The sequence below is a fragment of the Phyllostomus hastatus genome, unplaced genomic scaffold (assembly GCF_019186645.2).
Source record: "Phyllostomus hastatus isolate PE091 unplaced genomic scaffold, TTU_PhHast_1.1 phas_scaffold_78, whole genome shotgun sequence".
In the NCBI taxonomy this organism is placed as follows: Eukaryota; Metazoa; Chordata; class Mammalia; order Chiroptera; family Phyllostomidae; genus Phyllostomus; species Phyllostomus hastatus.
This window is the reverse complement of record NW_025334041.1, coordinates 96,350,515-96,376,018: the sequence shown is the minus strand read 5'-3', so window position 1 is coordinate 96,376,018 and position 25,504 is coordinate 96,350,515. Positions and strand designations below refer to the sequence as shown.

Below are 25,504 nucleotides of genomic sequence, written 5' to 3'. Positions count from 1 at the left end.
GAATTTAGGAAGTGGTAAGTGAAGAAATAGAACTTAAACCTACAATTTCACAAATTTATTAGATCAGAGTCCTTTGTTCACCTTACCCCTATTAATAGCCAAACCAACCAACCAACCAACCAACCAAATAAAAAACACTTTGAGATATGCTATTACAAAACAAAATTCTGACCATGTCACACTTCTTCCACATAACCCCAACACTTTGAGGATAAAGCCCAAGCTCAACAGAATTAATATAGCAGACCTGGCCAAACTCCAGCAAAAGCTTCTGTCCATAGAGTACCAAATGATGTGTAATTCATGCATTATCTCCTACAATTTCATGCCTTTGTTCTTCGGCTAATGCAGTTCTCTCCTGAAGTTTCAACTCTCCGCCCAATCCTAACTTTTCATTCCTTAAAATTTACTGAGTTTAAATAATACAGGTATTTCATCCAGAAAACTTGCTTGATCACATCAGGTTAGATTATATGCCTCTTTTCCACCTTATCAAAACAGCTCATCATATCACTCAACACATTTTACTGAAATTATCTTTTTAAATACCTCTCTCCTTATCACCAGGAGTTACTCTTGAAAACCTCACTTAGGGTATTAAAACCTGTCTAATTTACTGTAACATCCTCAGATTCCAGCTCAGTATTCTATACATAGTAGATAAAAGGTGTTTGCTGCATTTAAATTGTTGCCTACTAAAAACTATCGCTTCTTGCATTTGTTTATGTACTTTCATGAGTTAACTATGAAGAGGAGACTTGACCATGACAGCTACACAGTTTACTCTAATAAAGCACTAAAAATAGGATATAACTTCCCTAGTAGACCTTTGTGACTCAGCTTCCTTACTTATCTTCCTTAAGTTCTATGAGTGTCCAAAGAACCCTGAACTTCCCACACTAACACCCACCAAACCACACAAGTGGGTGGGAAAATCAGAGGATTTATTTCTTTTGTCATTTGCCTCTAGCTGCAAACTAGAAACTCTACTCATATCTGGCATACTTATATAAAATTTCAATACTTCTATTTAACTAGAGGTCACTGGTGAAAACTATGAAAAAATTAACTTGTTCGTCAGAATTCAAATAGACAAAGTAAAAACTACACATTTAAGATTATATGAAAAGACAGTTAAAGCTACTAGGTAAGTAACATACGTGAATTAAATACAAACATCTAATTTCAGTCTCTCCCCAACACTCACTATCACTAGAACTATGTTGTTGTTGCTTTATTTCTTTTTCCAATTGATGGATCAACTGATCGATATAAAATACATCATGACCTAATTGGGTTTATTTCAAGAATGCAAGATTGGTTTAACATTAGAAAATCAAACAAATAATTTACCACATTACCAGATCAAGAACTCACAATAGACTCATGTACTCAGACTCACTCCTTCTGAGTTCCAGTACCAGTGGTATACAGGCAGAAATGGAAGTGTCTGGCATCAGGGCAAGCAGAGGCCACTATCCGTTTGCTGAGAGCCTCCCCCCTTCAGAGCCACAGAGCTGGCAGACTCCTACTATATCTGAAGCTCCATCAACTTGGCTAAAAGTGTTTTACCTGCCTTGGAGATCCTCAGAGACTCTGCCCCACCCAATCTATTTTCTGTATGAATGGCTCATCTTGGCTCAAGCTTCACAACTTCCTAAATCCTATCAAAGAAGCAACAGCTGGCCTCAGTGAGCTCCAGGCTGGGCACTAGCAGCATCCAGATTAGTTTCACAGATTGGCTTTCCTGGGAATCTCCAAGCCCAGCACAAGTAGCAGCCTTCTCCTATTGTTTTATAGCTCAGGAAGGGTACCTCTGGGCAAATGAAAGGTAGGGGCTGACCTTGGCCTGTGCCACCCAGGAAATCCCAGGGCCAATGGACAGCTACAGACCACATCAGAGCATCACCACCCTGCCTCTGAATAGCTGGTCCTCTACGGAGGGCAGAGTTTAGTGGTCAGTGGTCACAGTCAATCCTTGCAGCTGACTAGGAGGGTAAATCCCTCCCATTGATCTGCCAACAGCAACCAAGGCTCAATTATAAGAGTAGAGTGTACTCAGATGACACGAAGGGTGCACCTGAATACGCAGCTTGGGTGATAGGGGAGGCTATGCCACTGGACCCAATAGGACACTTCCTACATTGGGCCACACTACTAAGGCACGGAGTCAAAGCAACTCTTCCTAATACATACAAACAAACACAGGGAGGCTGCCAAAACAAGGAGACAAAACATGGCTCAAATGAAAGAAGAGATCAAAACTCCAGAAAAAAAAGTGAAACAAAATGAAGATAAGCAATCTATCAGATGCAGAGTTCAAAACACTGGTTATATAAGGATACTCAAGGAAATTAGTGAGGGCTTCAGCAGCATAAAAAAGATCTAGTCAGAAATGAAGAATTCATTAATTGAAATAAAGAACAATTTACAGGGAAACAATGGTAGAGTGGATGAAGCTGAGAATCAAATCAATGATTTGGAACATAAGGAAGCAGAAACCAACCAAGCAACCAGAAGAAAGCAGAATTTTAAAAAATGAGGGGAGTATAAGGAGCCTCTGGGGCAACTTTATGAAGCCCAACATTTGCATCATAGGGGTGCCAGAAGGAGAAGAGAAAGAGCAGAACTGGAAATCTATTTGAAAAAAAACAATGAAAGAAAACTTCCCTAATTTGGTGAAGGAAATAAAAAATGCAAATCCAGAAAGCACAGAGTCTCAATCAAGTTGGACCCAAAGAGGACCATACCAAGACACATCATAATTAAAATGCCACAAGTTAAAGATAAAGAGAATCATAAAAGCAGCAAGAGAAAAGAGAGTTACTTACAAAGGAGTTCCCATAAGACTGTCAGCTGATTTCTCAAAAGAAACTTTGCAGGTAAGAAGGGGCTGACAAGAAGTATTCACAGTGATGAAAAGCATGGACCTACAATCAAGATTACTCTATCCAGCAAAGCTATAATTTAGAATGGAAAGGGAAATAAAGTGCTTTCCAGACAAGGTAAAGCTAAAGGAATTCATCATCATCAAGCCATCATTACATGAAATGTTAAAGGGGCTTATTTAAGAAAAAGAAGACCAAACTATGAACATTAAAATGGCAACAAACTGCCCTGGCTGGTGTGGTTCAGTGGATTGAGCCCCGGCCTGGCAAACCAAAGGGTCAATGATTCAATTCCCAGTCCAGAGCACATGCCTGGGTTGTGGGCCAGGTCCCCAGTAGGGATAGCATGAGAGGCGACCACACACTGATGTTTCTTTCTATGTGCCCTGGACTGGGAATTGAACCGGCAACCCTTTGGTTTGCAGGCCAGTGCTTAATCCACTGAGCTACACAAAGTAAGGCTAAAAAAATATTTAAAAAATGACAACAAATTTGCAACTATCAACAACTGAATCTGAAAAATAAAAAGAAACTAAGCAAACAACTAGAACAGGAACAGAATCATAGGTATGGGCATCATTTGGAGGGTTATCAGCTGAGAGAGGGAAAGAGGAGAAAGGGAAAAATGGTTCAGGGATCAAGAAGCATAATTGGTAGGAACAAAATAGACAGGGGAATGTTAAGAACAGTATAGGAAAGGGCCCTTTCCCTGACTGGCGTGGCTCAGTGGATTGAGTGCCAGCCTGCAAACCAAAGGGTCACTGGTTCAATTCCCAGTCGGGGCACATGCCTGAGTTTCAGGCCAGGTCCTCAGTAGGGGTTGCTCAAGAGGCAACCACATGATGTTTCTCTTCCCTCTGTCCCTCTTTAAAATCTTTAAAGGATAAATAGTATAGGCAAGGGAGAAGCCAAAGAACTTACACGCAGGACTCATGGACACAAACTAAAGTGGAGGGGCGGGGAATTCCTGAAGGGAGGGGAGTACTGGGCAGAGGGGAGCAGAGGAAAAAAAATTAGAACTGTAACAGCATAATCAATAAAATATACTTTAAAAATGTTACTGAATAAAACGGCAATTAACAGGTTACTAAGTCCAGTAAGTCCACATTGCTTTTTTTTTAAACAATATCATGTATTTCCATAACGAATGAAATTTCTTTGTTTTGATTGCTGTGATGTCTTTTTATCCTTACTATTGTGGCAATAACAAGATTACCAGAAGATAAAAGCATTTTTAATTAACCAACTTAAGAGTGAACAAAAATCTAGTACTATGGGTTCTCCAACAAAGATAGCAAAGAGAAAAATGGTAAGAAAGATAATCTAGTAGGTCAGAAAAGAATTTCCACAAGATTCTCACAGTGGATATTGAGGGATTTTCCCCCCTTGTCGTTTTAAACCAAATTTATTTTTCTTAACATCTCTATGAAAAAGTTCATTATTCCATACAAATATGAACTGAGGTAAATGGCAGTCATGTGACTTGTTTGAAGTTACACAATTAAGTCAATGGCTGAACTGTAAACAGAGCCTAGGATACCCAACTGCCAGTCTGCTGCTCTAACTAATGGATCATGCTCCCTGCTATGTAATAGAACTGTTTCCTTTAATTACAAATTCTTCGTTCACCACCAGATTATCAGCCAGAGGCTTTATCATTAGTTTTGTTCTTCTTGCATTCATGGCATTATTCCAAGAATATGAGATTTCCATGTTAAAAATATAAAGACCTCTGCTTACGGTATCATACCAAATCTGAAAATTCCAACCACTCTGGCAAGAATACTTCACCAAGCCTGTATTTAATGGCACATTTATAGGTAACTGCAATTTTAACAACCATTTCGGGTTGGTCAGCGACCTGGAGAAAATGAATTTTGTTTTTTATAGAATCAACATCAGTGCACTTAAAATTTTACATTAGGGACTTCTACAGTCGCATTAGTCAACAATACTCACATATATGACTTGCATGTAAAAGTCCAAAAGACAGCAGATTGTTAAAGATCCATTTTGGAGCATTTGCCATGTTGGAAAGTAGAATAAGATAAAAATCACAGTATACTCTCACATTATTTACTAAAATCTATAAAAGAAAATTCAATGGAGTAAACAAAGTAAATAGCTGAAAAGAGGTGTGCAGTCACTTGTCTTTGAGAAGCACTTTGTGTTTCTTTGGCACATATCACAGCAGCAGTAGTAGCAGCAGCCTTGCCCTTGGTGCTGATTTCTTACTACTCTAAATGTCTCCTCTGAGCCAGAATACACTGGCTGTTGCTGATCATGCTGTGAGACACCTGCACTGGCTACTAGGCTTGTCATGACGCACAAAACCCTACCATCTTCAGCTTGACATTGTGCAAGTTATAATTATTCATCCAAATGAATATGTCAGAGCAGCAGCAGCAGACCTCTCATCAGAGCAAAAGAAAAATACATCAAAACATTATCAACCCAGCAGGAAGACAGGGACCATAAGGAAAATTACCCATTTTTAATATGGATGCCACAAAGCCACGTCTATTATTTTACAAAAAGAAAGGAAAATAAAGATCTTCCAAGTTTAAAGTCCAGAAATACTGAATCCAAAGAAAAAGGGTATGAAAGCAGACAAGGAATTTTTTGAAGATCAAGTTATCTATAACCTACTGTCTCTTAAATATAAATTTGTTATTACACTATAATAGTAACATTTATTTTGCTTAAGAACAACTGTTTAACAATTGGCAAAAAAAACAAAAACAAAAAAAAAACCCTCCCATAAGCAGAATTCTTTCCAACAAGTCAATGAAAAAAAGGCCAAAAAACAGCAAAAAATTCTGATATTACCTCTTGCTTTCAAAACACATTATCAATACTCTTATCATGTCTAAAGACTGAAGAGTTCATAGCCCTGTTAACATCACCAAAATACTTACCATGTACATCCATACTTTAGAAGAATAGGTAAATATTATATTTTGAAAATTTTCTAATATTAAATGGCATGTATAAAAGAAAAACTGAAACCAACCCTGATCTCCATAAACGAAGATGGCACATCCAAATTCTATAAGCATATATAAAATAGGCAAATTCTTATCTTATACTTAAATACTTATTTAAATATTTTAAAAGTATAACTTTTAGAACTATAGAATATATTCTCAGAACAAGATATCCAAAATTTTTCCATTCAAGACAAAAAAAAAAAAAGGTCAAAATCACAAGCAAGAAACTGATAAATGTGACCATACTGAAAGTTAAACTTCTGATTGAAAAACTATTTCATATCCAAAGTTAAAAGACATGCCACAGGGAGAATATACGTACAACCCAAAATAACAAAGAATTATCTAAAATACAGAAGAAAGGCTTATAATAGAGAAAAAAATTAAAGAGGCTAAGATTATAAGCACTGTAATAATGACTTATCATTCTTGATAAGAATTAAGGTCAGAATAAAACCAGACCAAGACTTGGAAGGGGCTGGAAAAGCTGGAATCATACTATGCATTGCTGGGTAAGAGTGGAAACATACAACCAATTTGGGAAGGCAACTGGCAATGTTTAGTAATCTCAAAGAGGTGCATTTACCAACAATCCTGCATCTTTACTTCTAGGCATAACACACACTAAGAGTCTAATGTGTACAAACAATCACGTTAGGGTGTTCACTGCAGCAAGACATTTAGTAAAATTGTGAACAACCACATCAGTAGGGCAACAGATAAATTAACTAGTAGATTCATATAATGGAATGATTAAACATGCATGGATCATTGGTAAACCTCAGAAAAAGTCAGGCTGTAGTGCCATGCAGAATATGGCATTAACAAATGTAGCAAAAATATGAATACACATCGATACACATTGATTTCAGGGAAGTGGTTACATCTAAAAATAAAAAGAAGTAAATGAAGAAGAAAGGAGAGAGGGAAAAGAGGGTCAAGTCTCAGTTGTTCCAAACACATTTTAGTCCTGAGAGGCAGAAACAGGAAGAGATATAACTGAAGCAAATGTGACAAGATATTAACATCTGTCAAATTTGAGTTGTGGATAAAAAAGTGTCCAAATTTTTATCTGTGATTTGCTAAAATTTTAGTATAGTTTATAACTTAAAAAATAATTTGTAACATTCCAGTTACTACTAATTAATTCTATTTTCTTGGAGCTAGTACAAAACAGAAAACTTATATGACCCAATTAAATCTAAAACTTTAATTTGAATTAGTATGATAAACCCTTAACTCCATACTTACACGTGCAAGACACTTGAACTAGTGTTAAGTAGGGATACAAATCTTTTTAAAATTTCTTTAAAGACTTTTCAGCCTAGTAGAGTCACAAACTAAGTTTGCTAAATCGCATTTTTCTGTGGAGATGCAAATTTTATTTTTTTAAAATATTTTATTTATTTTAGACAGAGAAGAAGGGAGGGAGAAATAGAGGGAGAGAAACATGAATGTGTGGTTGCTTCTCCCGCGCCCCCTACTGGGCACCAGGCCTGGCCTGCAACCCAGGCATGTGCCCTGACTGGGAATTGAAACTGGTGACCCTTTGGCTCGCAGGCCAGCACTCAATCCACTGAGTCACACCAGCCAGGATGAGATGTAAACTTTTTTTCAGGCTCAAGTTTGGGGGAAACTTGTATAGTTATCTACATACAAGTTAAAAAACTAAGGAACATCGAAAAACATTCTTCAATCTTGGGTTTAGATAAGTATTAAAGTATAATTTAGAGATAACATATCTGTAAAGAGTAATACAATCTAAGTACAATGTCATCTCATAATCCCACATAAGACAAAAATAAAGCTTATAGAGCCAAATAGACAATGTATATTAAAAACAAAAAAAGGTATACAATTTATATACAACTCTAATTCTTTTTTTAAGAACTCAACATAGTATTTCTTATATATTGGTAATATATAACAGAATACCAAAAGGAAATACAGGGTTTTTCCTTTCCTTTAGTTTGCTTTTTTCTCAATTCCCATTGAAAGGATGAAGACTTTGTTTTTTTAAGAAAAAAATGAGAAAAATAATTTTTGAATATATATGTATAATTAAAATGACATGTGAACCTTTACAAGACTATTTAAATCCTGTTAGGCTATTTTTTTTAACTAACTTCATATACAGGATAATTACTTTATATATTTGTAATATAAATTGTAAGCATAAAGTTTCACTTGAACTGATCAAAATTTCATAACAAAACAATAGGTATCCTCTATTTAGAAAATACTTGTAAAATGTCACTAGCAGTTTTATTTTTTGCACAAGAACAGAAATGTTCTCTTCATTTGTTTTCAACTAATATGATTTAGTAGTGAAAGAAGGACCATGCCCATCATCACTAGGTTGTCCTTTGAATGTAACTGCATATTCTGCCAGATCTTTAGAAATCACACATGTAATACTGATGATGGCACTACTAATAAGCATACTGCCTCAAACCTATATAGTGTTATAATTTACAATGTGCTTCTTATTAGGTATCATCAATGTACTGAGAAATCCAATTGACAGAAGCAGGAGAAAGAATCTCCCATATTCTTTATTCAAAGTATGAATGTTTCAAAGCATATACAAAAAGAATATAGTCTAAGTTCAAAGATGAATGAAGGAGAAACACTTTAAAACAATAAAAACTGACTTGAAATGGCAAGGTTTATTATATTTTTGTCATAATCCACTCTCCTTTGAAAAAGATTCTCTGATATTATGTCATCAATATTAAAAGTTTTAGCAATCTGAAAAATTTCACCCAGTTTTCCCCTTACTGATCACTGCTTTATAAAGAATCCTTTAGAATTTAAATCTAAAGGAAACTTTCTGTCAAGAAAGCTTCTTCATATTTATCTTAACTGAAGCATAAAGAGCTACAGGCTGGAAGGTGTGTACATGTGTTTATGTGTGTGCAGAGAGAAAAATGAACATCAACTGCTGGGTAATATGAAAGAAGCACTCTAAAAGTCCTGTTTATAAACAAATGTTTAAAGAAAACTAAAAAAATCACTTTATTACCTATAATGGCCACTTACGAATAAACAGAATATGCTCTTTTAGCTACTTAAAATGAATTTATGAATGTACCTGTGGTGTTCTGGAAACAGAAAATGAAACAGGAAAATCCACAAAACAATCTGGTGATTCTGCAGGGTACTACAAAAAAGCATAAAATTTGGTTATTTTTTGCTTCTATGTGACAATTTCACATGAGGTATTTCATAAAGACTGAGTATTTTTAGTAAAAGTATTATAAATGTAATTTATTATATATAAACATTTTGATTCTACTGTTTAAGAGATGTCAAGAACTGATTAATAGTCAAGTTATACTCAGGAGGTACAAAGTCTGGTGATTTGGCGGTACAATGGAATCAGTTTAATGAATTAGGTCAGTGTTAGGTCAGCTGCTAATGTGATTTGAGGGGTAAACCACACTGGACCTCAGTTTCTTATCTTCAAAATAAGAGGTCAAACTAATTTGTATTAGTTTCCTTTTAGTTTAAAATTTAATCTCAAACAGCCTCAGTTACTATTTAAGGAGTCAGTATCAGAATCAAGAAATGTACAAAAATATAATTATCAATTATACGACGTATTTTCCACAGTTAAATAATTACTTTTAGTAAGAAGATAAATAAAAAGAAACAATAAAATGCCTTCTGGCTTATTAAGGAAAAATGAAAGTGATAGTTTTAAGCCAGAAAAAGATTTGCATAGTTGATAAATAGAAAATTAACTTTCCAAAAGTTTTATACAAAAAGTAATAGTCACTAGGATAAATCAGTTTTTTAAGTAAAGACAAAACACAGTTTTCCTTAAAATCAATTTTGTAACTAGAGAATTGTACTACATGATTTCTCTAAAATGCAATTCTGGATTTTTCAAAGTTGTCTGTAATTTTTTTAAAAACCTCATTTCTTTCCATTAAAAAACTAAATGTATCCCAATGCTAAAAGAAACTTAGTTTTAGGAAAACTTTCTCTCATTTGACAGAATGTTTAAGATAATTTTTAGACTCAATTTTTCATATTTTTCCCTACTTTGCTGAATGAAGCAAAAAGGAACAAAAATTATCGCTAAAGTATTTGAAAAATAACACCAGTGGACTGAAGTCAATGCCCTAAAATGAATTAACATTCAGTTACAATCTCTTGGCTGAAAACAAACTTACAGACTCTGACTAATGGTATCTGGCTGTATAGAACTGGTAACACAAAGGCAAGTACATAGAAAACCATATAAAATTTAACAATGTTCTAATTTGGAAAAAAGAAAATGAAGAAAGGCTAGGCAGAAATTAAGGAGGGAGGTCTATTTCAGACAGTTAAAGTAGATGATGTATTTAAGAGTGTAACTGCTATAATCACTGGAAAAAATTTCTATGACATTTTTATAAGTCACGAGATTATCTCAAAGTGAACGCAGGCAGAGACTTTAGCTTTCTTTGGTTTTCAGCTCTGCTAATTTGTGTGATCTTGGACAAGGTAGAAAACTTGTTTTATAAGTAAAAATGATGAAATTCAACTAAAAGTGTTATAAAATCTCTTTTCCCTCTAAAATGCTAAATTTCGTAAAGTTAATAATGCACACTTAAAACCTCCATGGGTCAAAATTGGAATATCTATTTTGCTTTGACTTACTGCTATTTATCTCCCACTGATGCTGACAATGAACAATGTCAACTCTCTAACTGAAATCACCAACCTGAGTAAGAGTATGAAGTTAATGAAATGTTTACTGTATTTATAGTAACTAAACCAAGTAAAGTACCTATGATTTTGGAAGTCATTAAGTACATACAACTCATTATGTTGAAAAGTATATGGTCTTATATTTCAGTAGGACTCAGTACAGTATATGGTATGTATGTACTGACATAGAAAGAGATCTAATAAATAGTTGAGCAAAAAAGCAGATTATAATAAATCTGATCTCACATACAAAAATGTGAGACAGTTTCTGAGATAAGTATCTTTCAAATATATTTCATGTGCAATTATGTAAACATACAATCATAAATTAGACTGATCTATATGTAGGTGTCTTTGCTGTATATCTATTATTAGTTAAATGCTTAGATATAGTATGTGTTAATTATATTCACATTTAAGATCAATTTTATTTATATACAAATTTTCGGCATAACTTCATAGAACCTAAAAAAGCACAAATTTATATACATATGGATAATTTCACATAAATTATTAAGTACTTTCCTAGATATTCATTTTCGGAATCATTTGTAACTATAACATAGCTAACTAAAAATAACTACCAAAATGCAGATAGTTTTCAGTTAGTAGGGGTATATATAAAATTACCACAAACTACTTGTCAAAAGTTTCACTTCTGACAATAAAAATGCCACATAAAAGAATATGAATTGAAAAATTAGTAATTATTTTTAATTAATATATACTTTTAAAATTTTTACTTTAACCAATTCAGTCAAATCAGTAACTACAAAATAATACAATTATAAAATGATAAAAGTATATTTCCTGTCACATGTAATATATTTAGACTCTAGTATATAGTTCTAAGAAAAATTTTAACCCAAACTGTTCTGTGATTCGACCACCCAAAAGGTAAGGCAAGTGAATACACACAAACCACAGATTACAAAAACAGCCATCAGAGACAGGAGTGCCCAGCCTCTGATACACATCTGGCATTTGTTTTCCAAGTAGTTCTGATCATTGCCAAAGCTGAGAAAGCCCTAAGCTACTTCTTTTTCAAGGAAAGATAATTCCATCCCATAGTTCAGGATATACTGTAAGTATTGCATAAAAATACACCTATAAAAACAACAGAATATAACTATTTCCCTCATCATATTTATTTTTGATTTAGGTCATTATTTTAATAGGGGGAATTTAGTCAAAATTAATTTTTTTTTCTTAGAGGGTTTTTGGAGACAGTGGGGGAATGGGCAGAATTGGAAATATATACTCCAGATAAAAATACTAAAACACATAGGTTTCTTTGTAATGCATCCAAAAAAAAGTTTGTATTTATATAATAAGCCTGCTTTAAGGCTTGTTAAAAAAAACCAGCTTGACCTTTAAAATTTAGTTGGATTAAGATTTTGCATTATGTACTCTCAACATAGTTTCAGCTTTAGTCACTACTTTTAACTGACAATCCCAGACCCAGATATTGCTAGAAAAGAAATTATCACATTTGAAAGAGAACTTGAGTCTGTCTCTATCAAAACTGAACAAAATAGACAATTAAAGAGTCCAGTAAATCATACCATCATGAGATTCATTTAGTTCTACTCTGTCTTTTAAAAAAGAAAAAAAAACATTTTTTTCTTCTTAATTCTTTCTCAACTCAAAGCTTTCTCTTCTCTCCTGCCAGGGCACCTATGGTAGTGCTTCACAGATACCAATATTGCAAAAATACTTAAAAATGTTCTCCAGAGAAACGTGTCTCTTTATCTACCTTGTGAATATATTAGAAAAACCAAAGAGACTAGTTGCTACATTTGGCTCTCAATAACATCATTAACTGGAATTAAAAATACAATTTTGTAGGAATAGATATAGGCAGTGTAGACTTAAAGCATTATCTGTTCAGTGAGTGGAAATGCTTGCAAAAATTAGGCTATTAAGAAAAAAACAGAATCAAGACAGGATGTATTTAAAATCTCTCATTTTGATTTTCATAGTAGCAAAGCAACTTTTATCAATGTACAATTATAAACAAATAAAGCTTTGAAGGAAATGACAGAACCCTTGCCACTGGCAATATGTGACCTTTGGAAGGATAAAGGCAGCTTTCTCCCTGGTCTTAAAAAAAGCACACCTTGAAAAATCAAAAGGGAAAATATTTTATTTATTTTAACCAAAATATCCATGTAACTTCTTCTACAAATAAGATTTCTAGTCCACTAATTTTTTTTAGCAGTTATCACATGAGTCTTAAAATTATACCTAAACATTCTGTGTGTGAGAAAAAGAGAGTAATTCCTCAACTTGTCTGATACAGAGGCACTGTACGACATCAACTTTTCTGTGTCATCCAGTACAGCTTTACGTATTAATTCTCTCTCCTGGAAAGCTTAAATGCCAGGCACATTTTTTAAAAGGACAAACACAATTGATCTTTTCATCACTACAATCTTCTGAAATAGAGTTGATTGATGACTCCTGGGAATAAAAAAAAAAAAGATGTCCTGGTTTTCTCAAATTCTAATGTTTCCCTAGTGATTACTAAATAAATGATTAATATGCTAAACTTGCTTAGTCTACTCATTTCTCAAAATTTACAATCTAGAACTAAAAAATAAAGATGAAGGCACCTATGTTTTTTGCCAGTAAATTAAATAGTAGTTATAGATCACCAGCCTACAATATAGGGCCCTATACCTAGAGGCATAACCTTGGCAAATTCTTAAAATTATAGAAGTAAAAAAAGTTTAGTCAAAACAAATAAATTATAAAAAGATATGTGTGTGTGTGTGTCTGTGTTTGAGGGTTGAGAATGGGTCAGAAATAAGAACTACAAAGGTAATTAATTCATAGTAAGAGTTAAAGACAAAAGATCTTCAGTAAAACTTTACTTGAGATAGTGGAAACTCCCAACTCTTTCTATACTGGATATTACAAAAATAACATTTTGGTACTTTGAGGCTGCTGGATCTTATTGAAATATTTCTTTTTTATGAAGTCTATATTTTGATCAAATTTGAACTAAAATAGTGACATGAAATTATATTTAGGCTTTTAGAAACCTGGCGAATTTTCTTTGAGGCTTTTCAAAATAAAATGTTTAAACTACTGTTATGTGTATTTTTAAAAGCAGCTAGCATTTCTTTACATTGAAAACATTCATAGAGGTCATTTCACAAAGTATTCCCTGACCACAATAACAGTTTAACGAAGCACATACCTTTGCCTTCAACTTGAGAGTGATTAGATGCTCTCTACCAGAAGCATCTTCAGCTTTTAACTTGATGGTACTGAAGCAAGAATCCGCAGATACAAGTCTGGTGAGTAGAAGAGAATAAAAAATGATCACACTGGGGAGGGCAGGACTGGGCAGGGGGGTGGTGAAGGATGGTGGGATTCAAAATAAAAATATTTGCTATATTCCTATTAATCCATTACAAATATTAATCAGAGGGATTTCTGCATGCCAGCCCTTTATGCTGCTATATAGATTTACTGCCGTTAATACAGCAGCCTAGTGCTTAATGCAGTCATAGATCTCTGGATTATTTACAATGTGTGTCAAGGCTCATGCTGTGGTCAGTGAGCACTATGTTTCGGTTTTCCATCACTGGAACCTTTGGCACACACAGCATGTTCCTGTCAGCCTCTACTTATGTACACATTAAACTTCCTGTCAAACTCTCTGATCCATTTCTGTAGTTTAATACAGTATGAGACTTTTATGCTTTCTTTATTTGTTTTCTCCTCGATGAACTTTTCCTTTATTATCAATAATGTTACTTATAAAAATCTGGCTGATATTACTTCATATACTCAAATTGATCCTCCAAGGAAAATGCTGTATAAGCACAGGTACAGCCTGGTCTCCTAACAATAAATTTTCTTTTTGTGCGATGTATAGCTTCTGACACTTAACCTGGGCATGTATTCCGGATGACTAATATTTTAAACATATAGCACAAGCACGGTTGTTTTGGCTTTAAGTTGCTCTAAATGCATGAATTTTTCTATAATGGAAACCAATACCCTTTGAAATATATCATTCTGTAAAACTATGGTCCCTTGAGTAGCATAAGCTACTGCCAAAAATGTTCAAATTTAGTAGTACATTTACTAGTGAACTGGGCATGTGGATATTTTTTGACATTTTTACAATACTATTCTCTTGTAAAGATAAAAAGTAGCCTAAAAGTATTGCACACCTTATCACCCACACTGATGGTAAGACACATTAGAGTTCAGAACCAACATTAGTCTTCTAACCCAAGAAACATTTTTTTAACATCACTACATGCTATTTAGTCACTGGCCAGATACAATGGTAAAAGTGGGTCAATTTAAAAAAAATATGCTGGACAATAAAGTAATGGAACAGTTTGTAATGAAAAATAGCTCTAAATCTAAAAAAAGCACCTATCTTAACAACAGACTAAAAGATAAGAAAATTTTTATTAACAGAAGGAATGTTATAATCTATAAAATTATAATGTGTAATCTGTAGAATCATAATCTATAAAAACTCTAGGGTCTTAGAAAACAAAAATAAATTTATTCTAGAAAAATTGCTTATTTACATCAAAAATATCAAAGGTGTTATGTACAAATGTTTATTAATTTCTTCCCCTCAAATTCCCCTCACCTCAAAAATTTAGAACATAAGACTTTATCATGTGTTTTAGCAATACAATTCTAAAGGTCAGATATAGGGGCATCTAACTCTTGAAAATATCAACACTTCAGGTTCAAGATGCTGTATTAGCATATGCATATGCTTCTATCTACTCACTAAAAAATTTTAAAAGTGTAAATAAACCCACAGTTACAAAAAGAACAAGAAGGAAATAGCATCAACTAAAACAAATTTTCAACAAATTCTGTAAAAATAAAAAGTGGTTAAAGAACACTGACTGACAAAACACATTAGAAGACAGGAAAAAAGGGTTCCAAAAGTGAGATAGCTGGCAAGAAAAAAGAAGAAAGTCTATAGAATAAAGGGTATGACATATGTGGGAAGAAATTAAGGGAATGTTTAAAAAATATATAAGAAAGCGAAAAGAGAAGATGAAGTTTTAAACCAAATTACAAACAATGAAGCTGTGTTAAAAGTTGTAATTGTTCTACCATAAACCTTCCAATAAAAAATAATTATATAGTCATAAAAAAATCAAACTGCTTACTAACCATAATTTTAAAAATCCAGCAATAGTCAAAGCTAAAAGAATTATAGCTACAGGAACTAATGTAAATATATTTGACCAGTTTACTTTAAAAGGAAGAGATGCCAAAAATTGAGAGGTAGAAAGGGGAAAGAGATGAGGAGGAAAGATTAGGAACACTAAAATGCATAATTGCTAAATTGAGAGTAAAAGATACAGGTCATTAATTGAATAGACATGAAAAAAGTTTAAGAAATATTAACCATAATAGAAGAATAAAAGAACAATGAAGAAGGGAGAGAGAGAGCAGTATAGGAACCTAATTCTTTCTAATTATAGTAATCAGTATGTAATTCCTAAAGCTGATATATCAAGCAATATTAAATATAGGCATATTATTTAAAAATATGAAAGCTGTAACATGAATATTTCAGAGTGTTTGTCTCAAAGAATAATACTGGAGATACGAAATGTGGGAAAAGTCTGCTGCTTTGTTTTATAAGCCTTAAATAGGTTATAATCATGATGAATATATACAAAGAGAGCGCAAGAGGGGTGGGGAAAAAAAAGAAACAGCAAAATCACCAACTAGTACTTTTCATACTTCACATTGCTACTCCTCATCCAAATGTTCAAACCATTATTGAACATCTATAAATCGAGATAGAAATAAACAAAAGTTCTAGTTTTTTTTTCCAATCACACAAGATTATCATCTTTCCACAAAGTTTAAGGCATGGGGACAACACACCAGAGACAATGCCATGCCCAAAACATATCCCTGAAGTCAAAATGTTTAACAAAATTTTGTTAAACTTTTAAGAAGTCAAATAAAACCATAAAAGACATTTATAATTTCAGGTTAATCTCAGCCTGGTCATTTAAAATTACACATTCTGCCCATCTTGATTTGTCTACTCTGTTTCGGGGACAGGAAGAATTCTTATTATGATTATTAATACCTTGAGAATATGTGACCTGGACTGCTCCATATGATCTAGTATTTATTCTTACTTACTTCTTTTTGGTAATAGAATCCCTGTCTCCCTAGGGCCCTCAACTACGCTAAGTTTTAGCAGGGATCACTTCCATACAGATAGCAAACCCTAGCTGCCCTTGGGTATCAGTGTATTACTAAATTTTGGCCAATGGACTGCAGACAAAAGTGATTGATATGTGCATCTTTTGGGTCATTTACTAACAAAACTGTGCCTTCTCTTTTCTACTGCCCCTCTCATTCTCTCTCCCTTCCTTTTGAATAGGTCTGAGACAGGCCAATATGAGCCAGCAAACACCATGTAGACAAGAATAACTCTCTTAGTGCAGCTCTGATCACTAGCACTTTCCACAATAATGGAGGTATTCTGCATCTGCACTCTCCAAAACAGCAGCCACTAGCTATATGCAGCTATGGAGGATGTAAAATATAGCTAGTATAGACACTGCAATTTTAATTTATTTTAAATATAAATACCAATAGCCACATGTGGCTAGTAGTTACTATACCAACCAATGCAGTAGATAGTTAAGAAACAAATCAAAGAAACCTGAGTTCTTGGATGACCTTGTGGAACAGAGCCACCTGTACTCACTCTTGACCATCTGCCTACCTCTACACTGTTAATGAGAGAGGAATAAAATTCTATCTTGTTTGAAAAATTCAGGACTTGAGGCTCTCTTTTTTAATAGCAGTTTAGCCTATATTCTAATTTAAAAAAACATATTTCTATCTATTCACAATAGAAAAGAATAATTTAGTGTTTGGTCTATAAAAGAGATTAAAGGGGAAAAAACAGTGAGAGGCTCTTACAACAATAATACAAAAATCAGTCTTTAAAAAGTCTATTTCAAATGTTCTGCTTTATTGTTAAGGTGGGTATCTTAATTTAAACAATATAGAATAAATTTTTACTCAGTTAAATAAATAATTTATTTAAATAATATATTTAGAACACTCATCATTAGAAAGCTCAAATTCTTTTAAAGTTATGAAATCACTTTAAAATTTATATCTAGAAGGAGTTTGGGTATTATGACTTAGCTAGGCATATTTAAATTGGCTAAAAATATAAAAATGCATATAAAATCTAAAGAAATTAAAATATACTTTCAGCACTTTCTATTTATTATTTGCTGCATGCCTTTGTAAATCTGCTTGCAAAACTAAAATGGCACTAAACATGACAGTTAAGTTTTATAAACACTTACAAAGTATATTAATACTTTAGCTTCAGGGAGTTTTTTGTTGTTCTTGTTAATAGCTGAATGCTGTTATCAATACAGAGCAGCAGAAGAAATAGAAGAAATGTGTGCTTTATCTCTTGAAATACTGTGCCTATTTTGACCAACAGCCTGTTATATAGTTTTTCTTTTCTTTAAATATCTATATATTTGTATAGTAATAACATCAAAAGGCAGACTAAAGACTTTCATGATTTAATGAAGCACCAAAGTTTCCATTTTTACCACTACTCTCCAGTTTAAGCATTACTTCAAACCTAGATTTAAAAATAAAACTCTCTAATTGGTGCCTTTACTTCCTGTCTCTTCTCTACACCAACCTCTCCTGGCTTCCGTGACTAGATTAATCTTCCTACGCATCTTTTTAATCATATCAAGTCCTTGCTCAAAAATACTCAAGGAGTCCCCATCACACCTGCATATAAAGAATCCTTAGTTTATCAGTCAACTCTTCATCTGGCCTTGATACTAATCCTCTTACATGAGCAACTGATTTACTCCCAAGTCCAGAAATAAATTGTGTATTTCCATCATTACAGTCTCACCTCCACCAATCCCTCACTTTTAAGGCTTTCTGTATTCCTTTCAAGCTTATCCCAGAACCCACCTCCTCTAAGAACCTTCCCACATTATCTGTAAACAAAAAGGACCTCACCTTTCTTGAAACCCTCACACTGCTCCTTTTCATGTAAGTTTTTATGTTTTTATAAGGAATATAAAAGTTTTATACTTCCATGTTTGTGCCAATGTCCTATGTATTAAATGAACATGGAGAAGCTATTGTCAGAGTGGTTCTAATTCATTGCTTCACATGTATGTTTTAAACAATTGAATGCAAAATCTGTTTAAATTTGATACCATCAACACATTACTACTTTATAGAAACACAATTTTTTCACTATTAGATAATTTGCAGTTATTTATTGATTTTGATATACACGTGAGGAAAAAAACAGTACTTATAAAAGTAATTTAGAATGAAGATCATACTTATTAACATCTATGGTCTTTTGTGTTATGTAACAAAAGTTATTACTGGTTGTAATTAAATCATAACATTAATTAAGTGCTATAAAACTCCAAATATGATACAACCGCTTAGAAAACTGCCTCAAACTCACTATTATCAATGTAACAAAAATGAAATTAAAACATTTCCTCTTCCCTTTCCAATCCCTTCCTACATCCCCAAATGTTTTAAAAACTAAGGGCTTCACTTTTAAGCCAGTCCTCAATATCACCATAATAACTTCAGCAGAACTGCTATCAGTGCATCTTAATTCATTACCTCTCTTCTCTGTTTTCTTCCCTCCATTGGTATGCCACATTTTATTTAAAGGTTCCATCCATTTCAACTCATATTTGGAAATGGTACCTTATCATATAAAGCCTAATCTCATAAATTAATATAATCAACCTCAATATCACCATAACAGTACATTTAAAATTATAGGTAACATCCATGTCTACCTACGATGGAGTAGCTTGCTATAGACCAGCACTTCCACTGAGAACAACTAAAGTAACCTGATGAAAGGGAAAAGAAAAAATAAGTTTGAAGGTATCAAATAATTACTAAGGCAACCAGGACCTGAAGGGCCCAGGTCCTGAAGAAGGGGGAATAGAGGAGAAATAAGCCAAAACTTTCCAGCCATTTTTTCCTTTTGACTATTTACCAACTCTGAACACAAGCAAGTAAATAAGAATCTGGGCAAAGGGCACTGAGAACTACTCTTAAGTAGCAACAACAAAAAAACCTAGCAGCATTTTTGGCAGTCTTGAGATAGAGAAATCCGGTGGAAAGGTAGGACCAGAGATTTTGGCCTAATAATTTGACAATTTTCCATCAAAACTTTTGATAAATCCATACACTGTGATAGATAAGAGGATAAAAAGCCAATGAAGAAAAGGGAAACTATTAAAAATCTCAGAATTAGAATTTAGAACCTACTAGTGAGAAAAAGTCCCAGTGAATATCCCCAAACTCTCAGTGGGAACCCTTGGAGGACCACCCACAAAAGCAAAGCAAACAAGAAATAGACAGAGCATTGTGAAACCAGTCAACAGGTACTTCTAGTTAAAAAACAAATAATGGGAATATACAGCATGTAATGTACAGCATGTTGTTAATGTAACAACAGTTAATAACACTATATTGTATATCTGAAATTTGCTAGGACAGTAAATCTTAAAAGTTCTCATCACAAGAAAAAAATGTGTAACCATGTATGGTGATGGATGTTAACTAGACTTACTGTGGGGGTCACTTTGTAATATATACATATATTGAATCATTATGTTGTACACTTGAAACTAATATAATGCTATCAATTATATCTTAATTAAAAATATTAATGATGATTCTCTAGACAGGAGGATTCTAGACAGAAGGATAGAAAGGAAGGAATGAAAAACCCCCCAAAAATAATTGTGTGTGTGTATATATAGACAATGGAATACTACACAACAGAAAGAAAGAAGGAACTCCTACCTTTTGCAACAGTATGGATGGAACTGAAAAGTATTATGCTAAGTGAAATAAGCCAGGTGGCGAAAGACAAATACCATATGATCTCACCTATAAGAGGAATCTAATAAACAAAACAAACAAATGAGCAAAACAGAATGAGAGACACTGAAACAAGGAACAGACTGACAGAGACCAGAGTGGGGGAAGGGGAGAAGAGTAGAAAGAAGGGGAAGGGTCTAGACAGGGAATATGTATAAATGACCCATGGACAATAGGGTAGGGATTGACTGTGGGAGTGAGGGCAGGGTGGGGCAGTGAAGAACAATGGGTGAAAAATTGAGACAATTGTAGTAAAACAACAGTAAAATAAAACAAAATAAAAATAAAGTTTTAAAAATATGCTATGTTCAGTGAAAATATGGTAATATTTTACTGTGTACATTAAGATGCTACTTTTTCCAAATTTAGTATTTTCTCTGGTAGGTCAATTTTTTATAATATCCTTTTAATTCACAACCACAATAAATATGAGATACTCTAATTACAATAAAACAGACTAAAAACAGGTATAAAAAGAGTAACTAAAACTGCAAATATATTAAATTGACTGTGTAAGAAAAAGACATTTCTAAAACATATTTTACCTGGCTGGTGTAGCTCAGTGGATTGAGCACGGGCTGGGAACCAAAGTGTCCCAGGTTCGATTCCCAGCCAGGGTACATTCCTGGGTTGCAGGCCAGAACCCCCAGCAACCACACATTGATGTTTCTCTCTCTCTCTCCCTCTCCCCCTCCCCCTCCCGCTCCCCCTCCCCCTCCCTCTCTCTCTCTCTCTCTCTCCCTCTCTCTCTCTCTCTCTCTCTCTCTCTCTCCCCCCCCCTCCCTCTCCCTTCCTCCCTCCCTCTCTCTCTCCCTCCCCTCTCTAAAAATAAATAAATAAATCTTAAAAAAAAACAAAAACAAAAACATATTTTCAAATAGACATACTTATCCCAACCAAGAATTCCTATCTCTTCAATAAGGCTTGAGTAGAATTGAGGAGGAGGAGGTAATGCGTGTATCTCTTGTTTATTCTTTAAGGCAACTTCCTGTTTAAAAGAAAAAAAAAACCTGAATCAGCTGTGGAATGATAGACAATGAATTTTTAGTACCTGATTACACAACACAATTTCATAATCTTCTTTGTGCCTAACTAAAGTGGCCATTATTTTTACAGAAAATGCAACTGAATCATTCCACTTCTTATAAAAAACAGAGACACAAAAAAGTTAAAGGATTGCACTGAAGATCATATAAAAATGTCAAATATTATACCTTCAACCTTAAGATCTTAATATTTTCCTAGACTATAATACCTATCAAAGATAAAAAAAGTTTTTAAAAAATACTCATCCCCAAGGCTTTACTATCTTACTACTCCTGTGGACATAATGTTTGACTGAAAGAAACATGTACCTTTAAAGAAAAGCCTACACTCTAAGTACATTGCTTAGACTAATATATTTGTATTTCATTATGAATCACAATCTTATAAACAAAAGCCCTTCATTACCACATACTTATACATATAACAGCTATTACAGTATTTCCTCTGAAATTTCTATTTTTATTCAGAAATATTAGTTACTGCTATCCACAGATATTGAAAGTAAAAAGAAACTTAGAAAATAACTTAAAAAGTAGTTTAGCCTTGGCTGGTGTGACTTAGAGGATTGAGTGTGGGCCTGTGAACCAAAAAGTTGTTGTTCGATTCCCAGTCAGGGCATATGCCTGGGTTGTGGGCTGGGTCCCCAGCTGGGGACACGTGAGAGGCAAGAGATCAATGTTTCTCTCTCTCTCTTTAAAAAAGAAAAAGAAGAGGAAAAAAAAGTAGTTCAATCCTAAATTTATGACATTTGTAAACCCTGACTTCTTCCTTAGGTCAGACAACTTACTCCTATTCTAAAACCGTAACAGGAAAAAAGGCAAAGGTTGAGAAGAAAAACATTCTTCATGAAGGAGGCAGCAAAAGTGCATAGTAGAGAGAACACAAGCTTTACAAATGAAGATTTTAAATCCTAACTTGAACATTTCCTAGTTTTGAGGCTTTAGGTGCTCAGTGACTCAGCTCTAAAACAGGAATAAAAGGACCTACACCCCAGATAGTTTTTAAAAATATGGGTAACTAATTCATTTATTAAATCTATACTGAGCTGCTACTATATGACCAGTTGTTATTAGGAAACTCCATGGGAGATTTGTAAAATTTCCTGAACAAATTCAGAAACTACTAATTTCATTTAGTTATCAATACTTTTATTGGTGATTATATTATAGGAACCTTATTACTGATAACACACACCAACAAATAAACTAATAATTCTTCTATTTTTAGGTATACTGTCATATATATGTAATAATATTGCCAACTCTGTCCATAGTTTCTTTAGAAAGCTAATAAATGGTATCTTATTTTATTCATAAATGCAATAACAAATGTACTAAATAGAATATTGTGACCTAGAGATTAACTCAATATTTTTAGGGTTCAATTAACGTTTCTTCAAAATCAAATGACCAATAGACCAAAAATAATAACTATGTTAATACTAAAATAAAGATTTTTCAAAGCAAGATAAAAAAGATATAAGCAATAAAAAAATCAAAGAAATAAAAACACTAAAATGCCAAATCTGAATGGGAAATATTAATGTGAACTCACATTTGCTCTTTCTAAAAAGTATTTTTTCCTAGCTTTGTCCACTAAAAAAGCCTAGAAGTTACTGAATGAGCACATGAGTTTCTAGACTGTGGCATACAAATAACCATTTTCTACCAAGAAACCATGGTTCTTTGGAGAAATAACTGATTACAGTTCTGGATAGGATGAGTACATGAACCTGGAGCTAACTGGTGGCAGAAAGCAAAACTTGATTGTGTCAAAAAAAAAAAAGAAAAGAAAAGAAAAGAAAACTCAGGAGCCAACATGAAGGGGCTTACACTGACCAAAAAGTGTACAATCAAAAATAATAATTGCAATGAATTAAAGTTAATCAAATATATAAGTATGCTAGAGTTCATAATGATACTAAAAAAATCATTAGTTACCTTTGACAGTTTGTAGGCACCAACTTATTATTCTATAAATTGACTAAAAAAAGAAAGAAAAGAAAGAGAAATAGACACTTATCCTATCTCTCCAGTATGAGCTACACCTCAACAAATAACAGATAAGGGCAAGTTCTTTATAGAAGATTTTCAGCTAATAAATGTGAATGATGCCATTTTTAAAATCACCATTTGTAACTTCTGATGAAACAGAGGATGTAGGCAATGACCATCACTGGATGCTAATATTGTTAGGTAAGACAGGCTGATGGAAAGCTTTATATTGGATGTATCTAAACCTATTGATCAACCCTAACTTTACTAAAAGAGGAACTATCAGACACCATGTACTTCCCGATGCAATATATGAAGTACAGAGCACAAAGTACTATTAGCAGAACAAAAAAACCCAACTTTGTTGAGACCTGTAGATCTAACTCTCAGATTATTAAAAACAGTAGAATATGTTAAAAGACACCATGACTATCTTTAATAAACCAAATCCAAAAAGTGGGAAATTTTACATGACACATAATCTGGTTTATTCAACAAGTAGATGGCATTTTAAAAAGGGTGGGTGAAAGAGGAGCTTCTCTTATAACTTAAGAGACTTAAGAGATATATAGCAACCAAATATAAAGTGTGGACCTTATCTGCATACTAAGATAAACACAGCAGCTATAAGGAATTATCACTAACTTTGTTGGGGTCAGAATAGCATATTTAAAGAGAAACAAAAAACACTTAGCTATTAAAGATATACAATGACATTTATGGAGGACTGGACTCAATGTCCATGTTTTTCTCTAAAAATACTCCAGTCCCACCCTGGCTAGGTGGCTTAATTGGTTGTAGCATTGTCTCATACATCAGAAGGTTGCAGGTTCGATTCCGATCAGGGCACATACATAGGCTGTAGGCTCCATCCCCAGTTAGGGTGCATGCAGGAGACAACTGATCGATATTTCTCATATCAATGTGTCTCCCTTCTCTCTCCTCCCTTCCTCTACTCTAAAATCAATAATAAAAAATATCCTGGGGTAAAGATAAAAAAAATACTCCAGTTCCTTTCTCCTAAATGCTGAAGGTAAATCATGGCCCCATGGCTATTCACTATAATCTCCCTTTTGTTTTTGTTGAAAACTTACATAACAAGAAGTTTTAAAAAAAATACAGTGTTTATAGAATATTTTATACATAATTGACTAACTGAATAATCAATTATTATAAGTAACTGTACAGTATATATATAATAAAGCCTAGTAAGTTTTTCAATAATCTACAGCTTTATACAAAACTATTTACACATTGTATTATGTCTTTAGGTGTACTACCTAATCTCCCTGAAGATGTTAAATTCTCCAACAGAAAGGACTACATTTTACTTCTTCATCATCTACCCATGACTAGTTTCTAGTATACCCAGTTTATGATAAAATTAAATTGGTTCTTACAAACAGTTCTGTTCCTCACACAGTTCAAGAAGAGTACCATCCACATTTATGCACACAATAAAATTAAACATTAACTGTTTGGAAGTTGAGTTTTAAATTCTTATATTAGTTTTTACAGGAATTACAAAAGCAATCAAGACCTAGAGAATATGGTAACTATGTTAGAAAACACATACCAAAACCATCTTCAACTCCATCATAAAGCTCATTAGATCAGGAGAGTGCTTCATTCTCTAGATCAAAATAACATTTTCAATTAATTTCACTTGTACAATGAATATTCCATGCACTGCAACTGAAATAAAATATACGTCCATGTGAATGTGAAAAAAAAATAGCTTTATCTATATCATCGAAGTATCAGAATTGGACTATTAGTCATCATCCTTACTATTCCTACCAGTTTCATTTTGAAAGAGTAATTACAGCCCTAAAATCTACTCTGGTGAGATAAACTCAACTAGTAAAAATGTCACACACTCCTCTCTTCTTCATCACTGATTACTATCGAGTTTAGCAAATCTAGCAAA

At 33.5% G+C, this 25,504-nt stretch overlaps 1 protein-coding gene across 1 annotated transcript in view; it reads right to left on the bottom strand.

Annotated features, from left to right (window-relative positions):
- Positions 1 to 25,504, bottom strand: part of FANCL (FA complementation group L) — a 55,474-nt gene that overhangs the window by 14,477 nt on the left and 15,493 nt on the right. Inside the window, exons 4-7 of the mRNA XM_045827467.1 lie at positions 25,151 to 25,207; positions 21,421 to 21,521; positions 13,785 to 13,881; positions 8,973 to 9,041 (exon numbers count right to left, since the gene is read on the bottom strand). Coding sequence (XP_045683423.1) covers positions 8,973 to 9,041; positions 13,785 to 13,881; positions 21,421 to 21,521; positions 25,151 to 25,207 — 324 coding nt within the window. The remainder of the gene's footprint in view (positions 1 to 8,972; positions 9,042 to 13,784; positions 13,882 to 21,420; positions 21,522 to 25,150; positions 25,208 to 25,504) is intronic.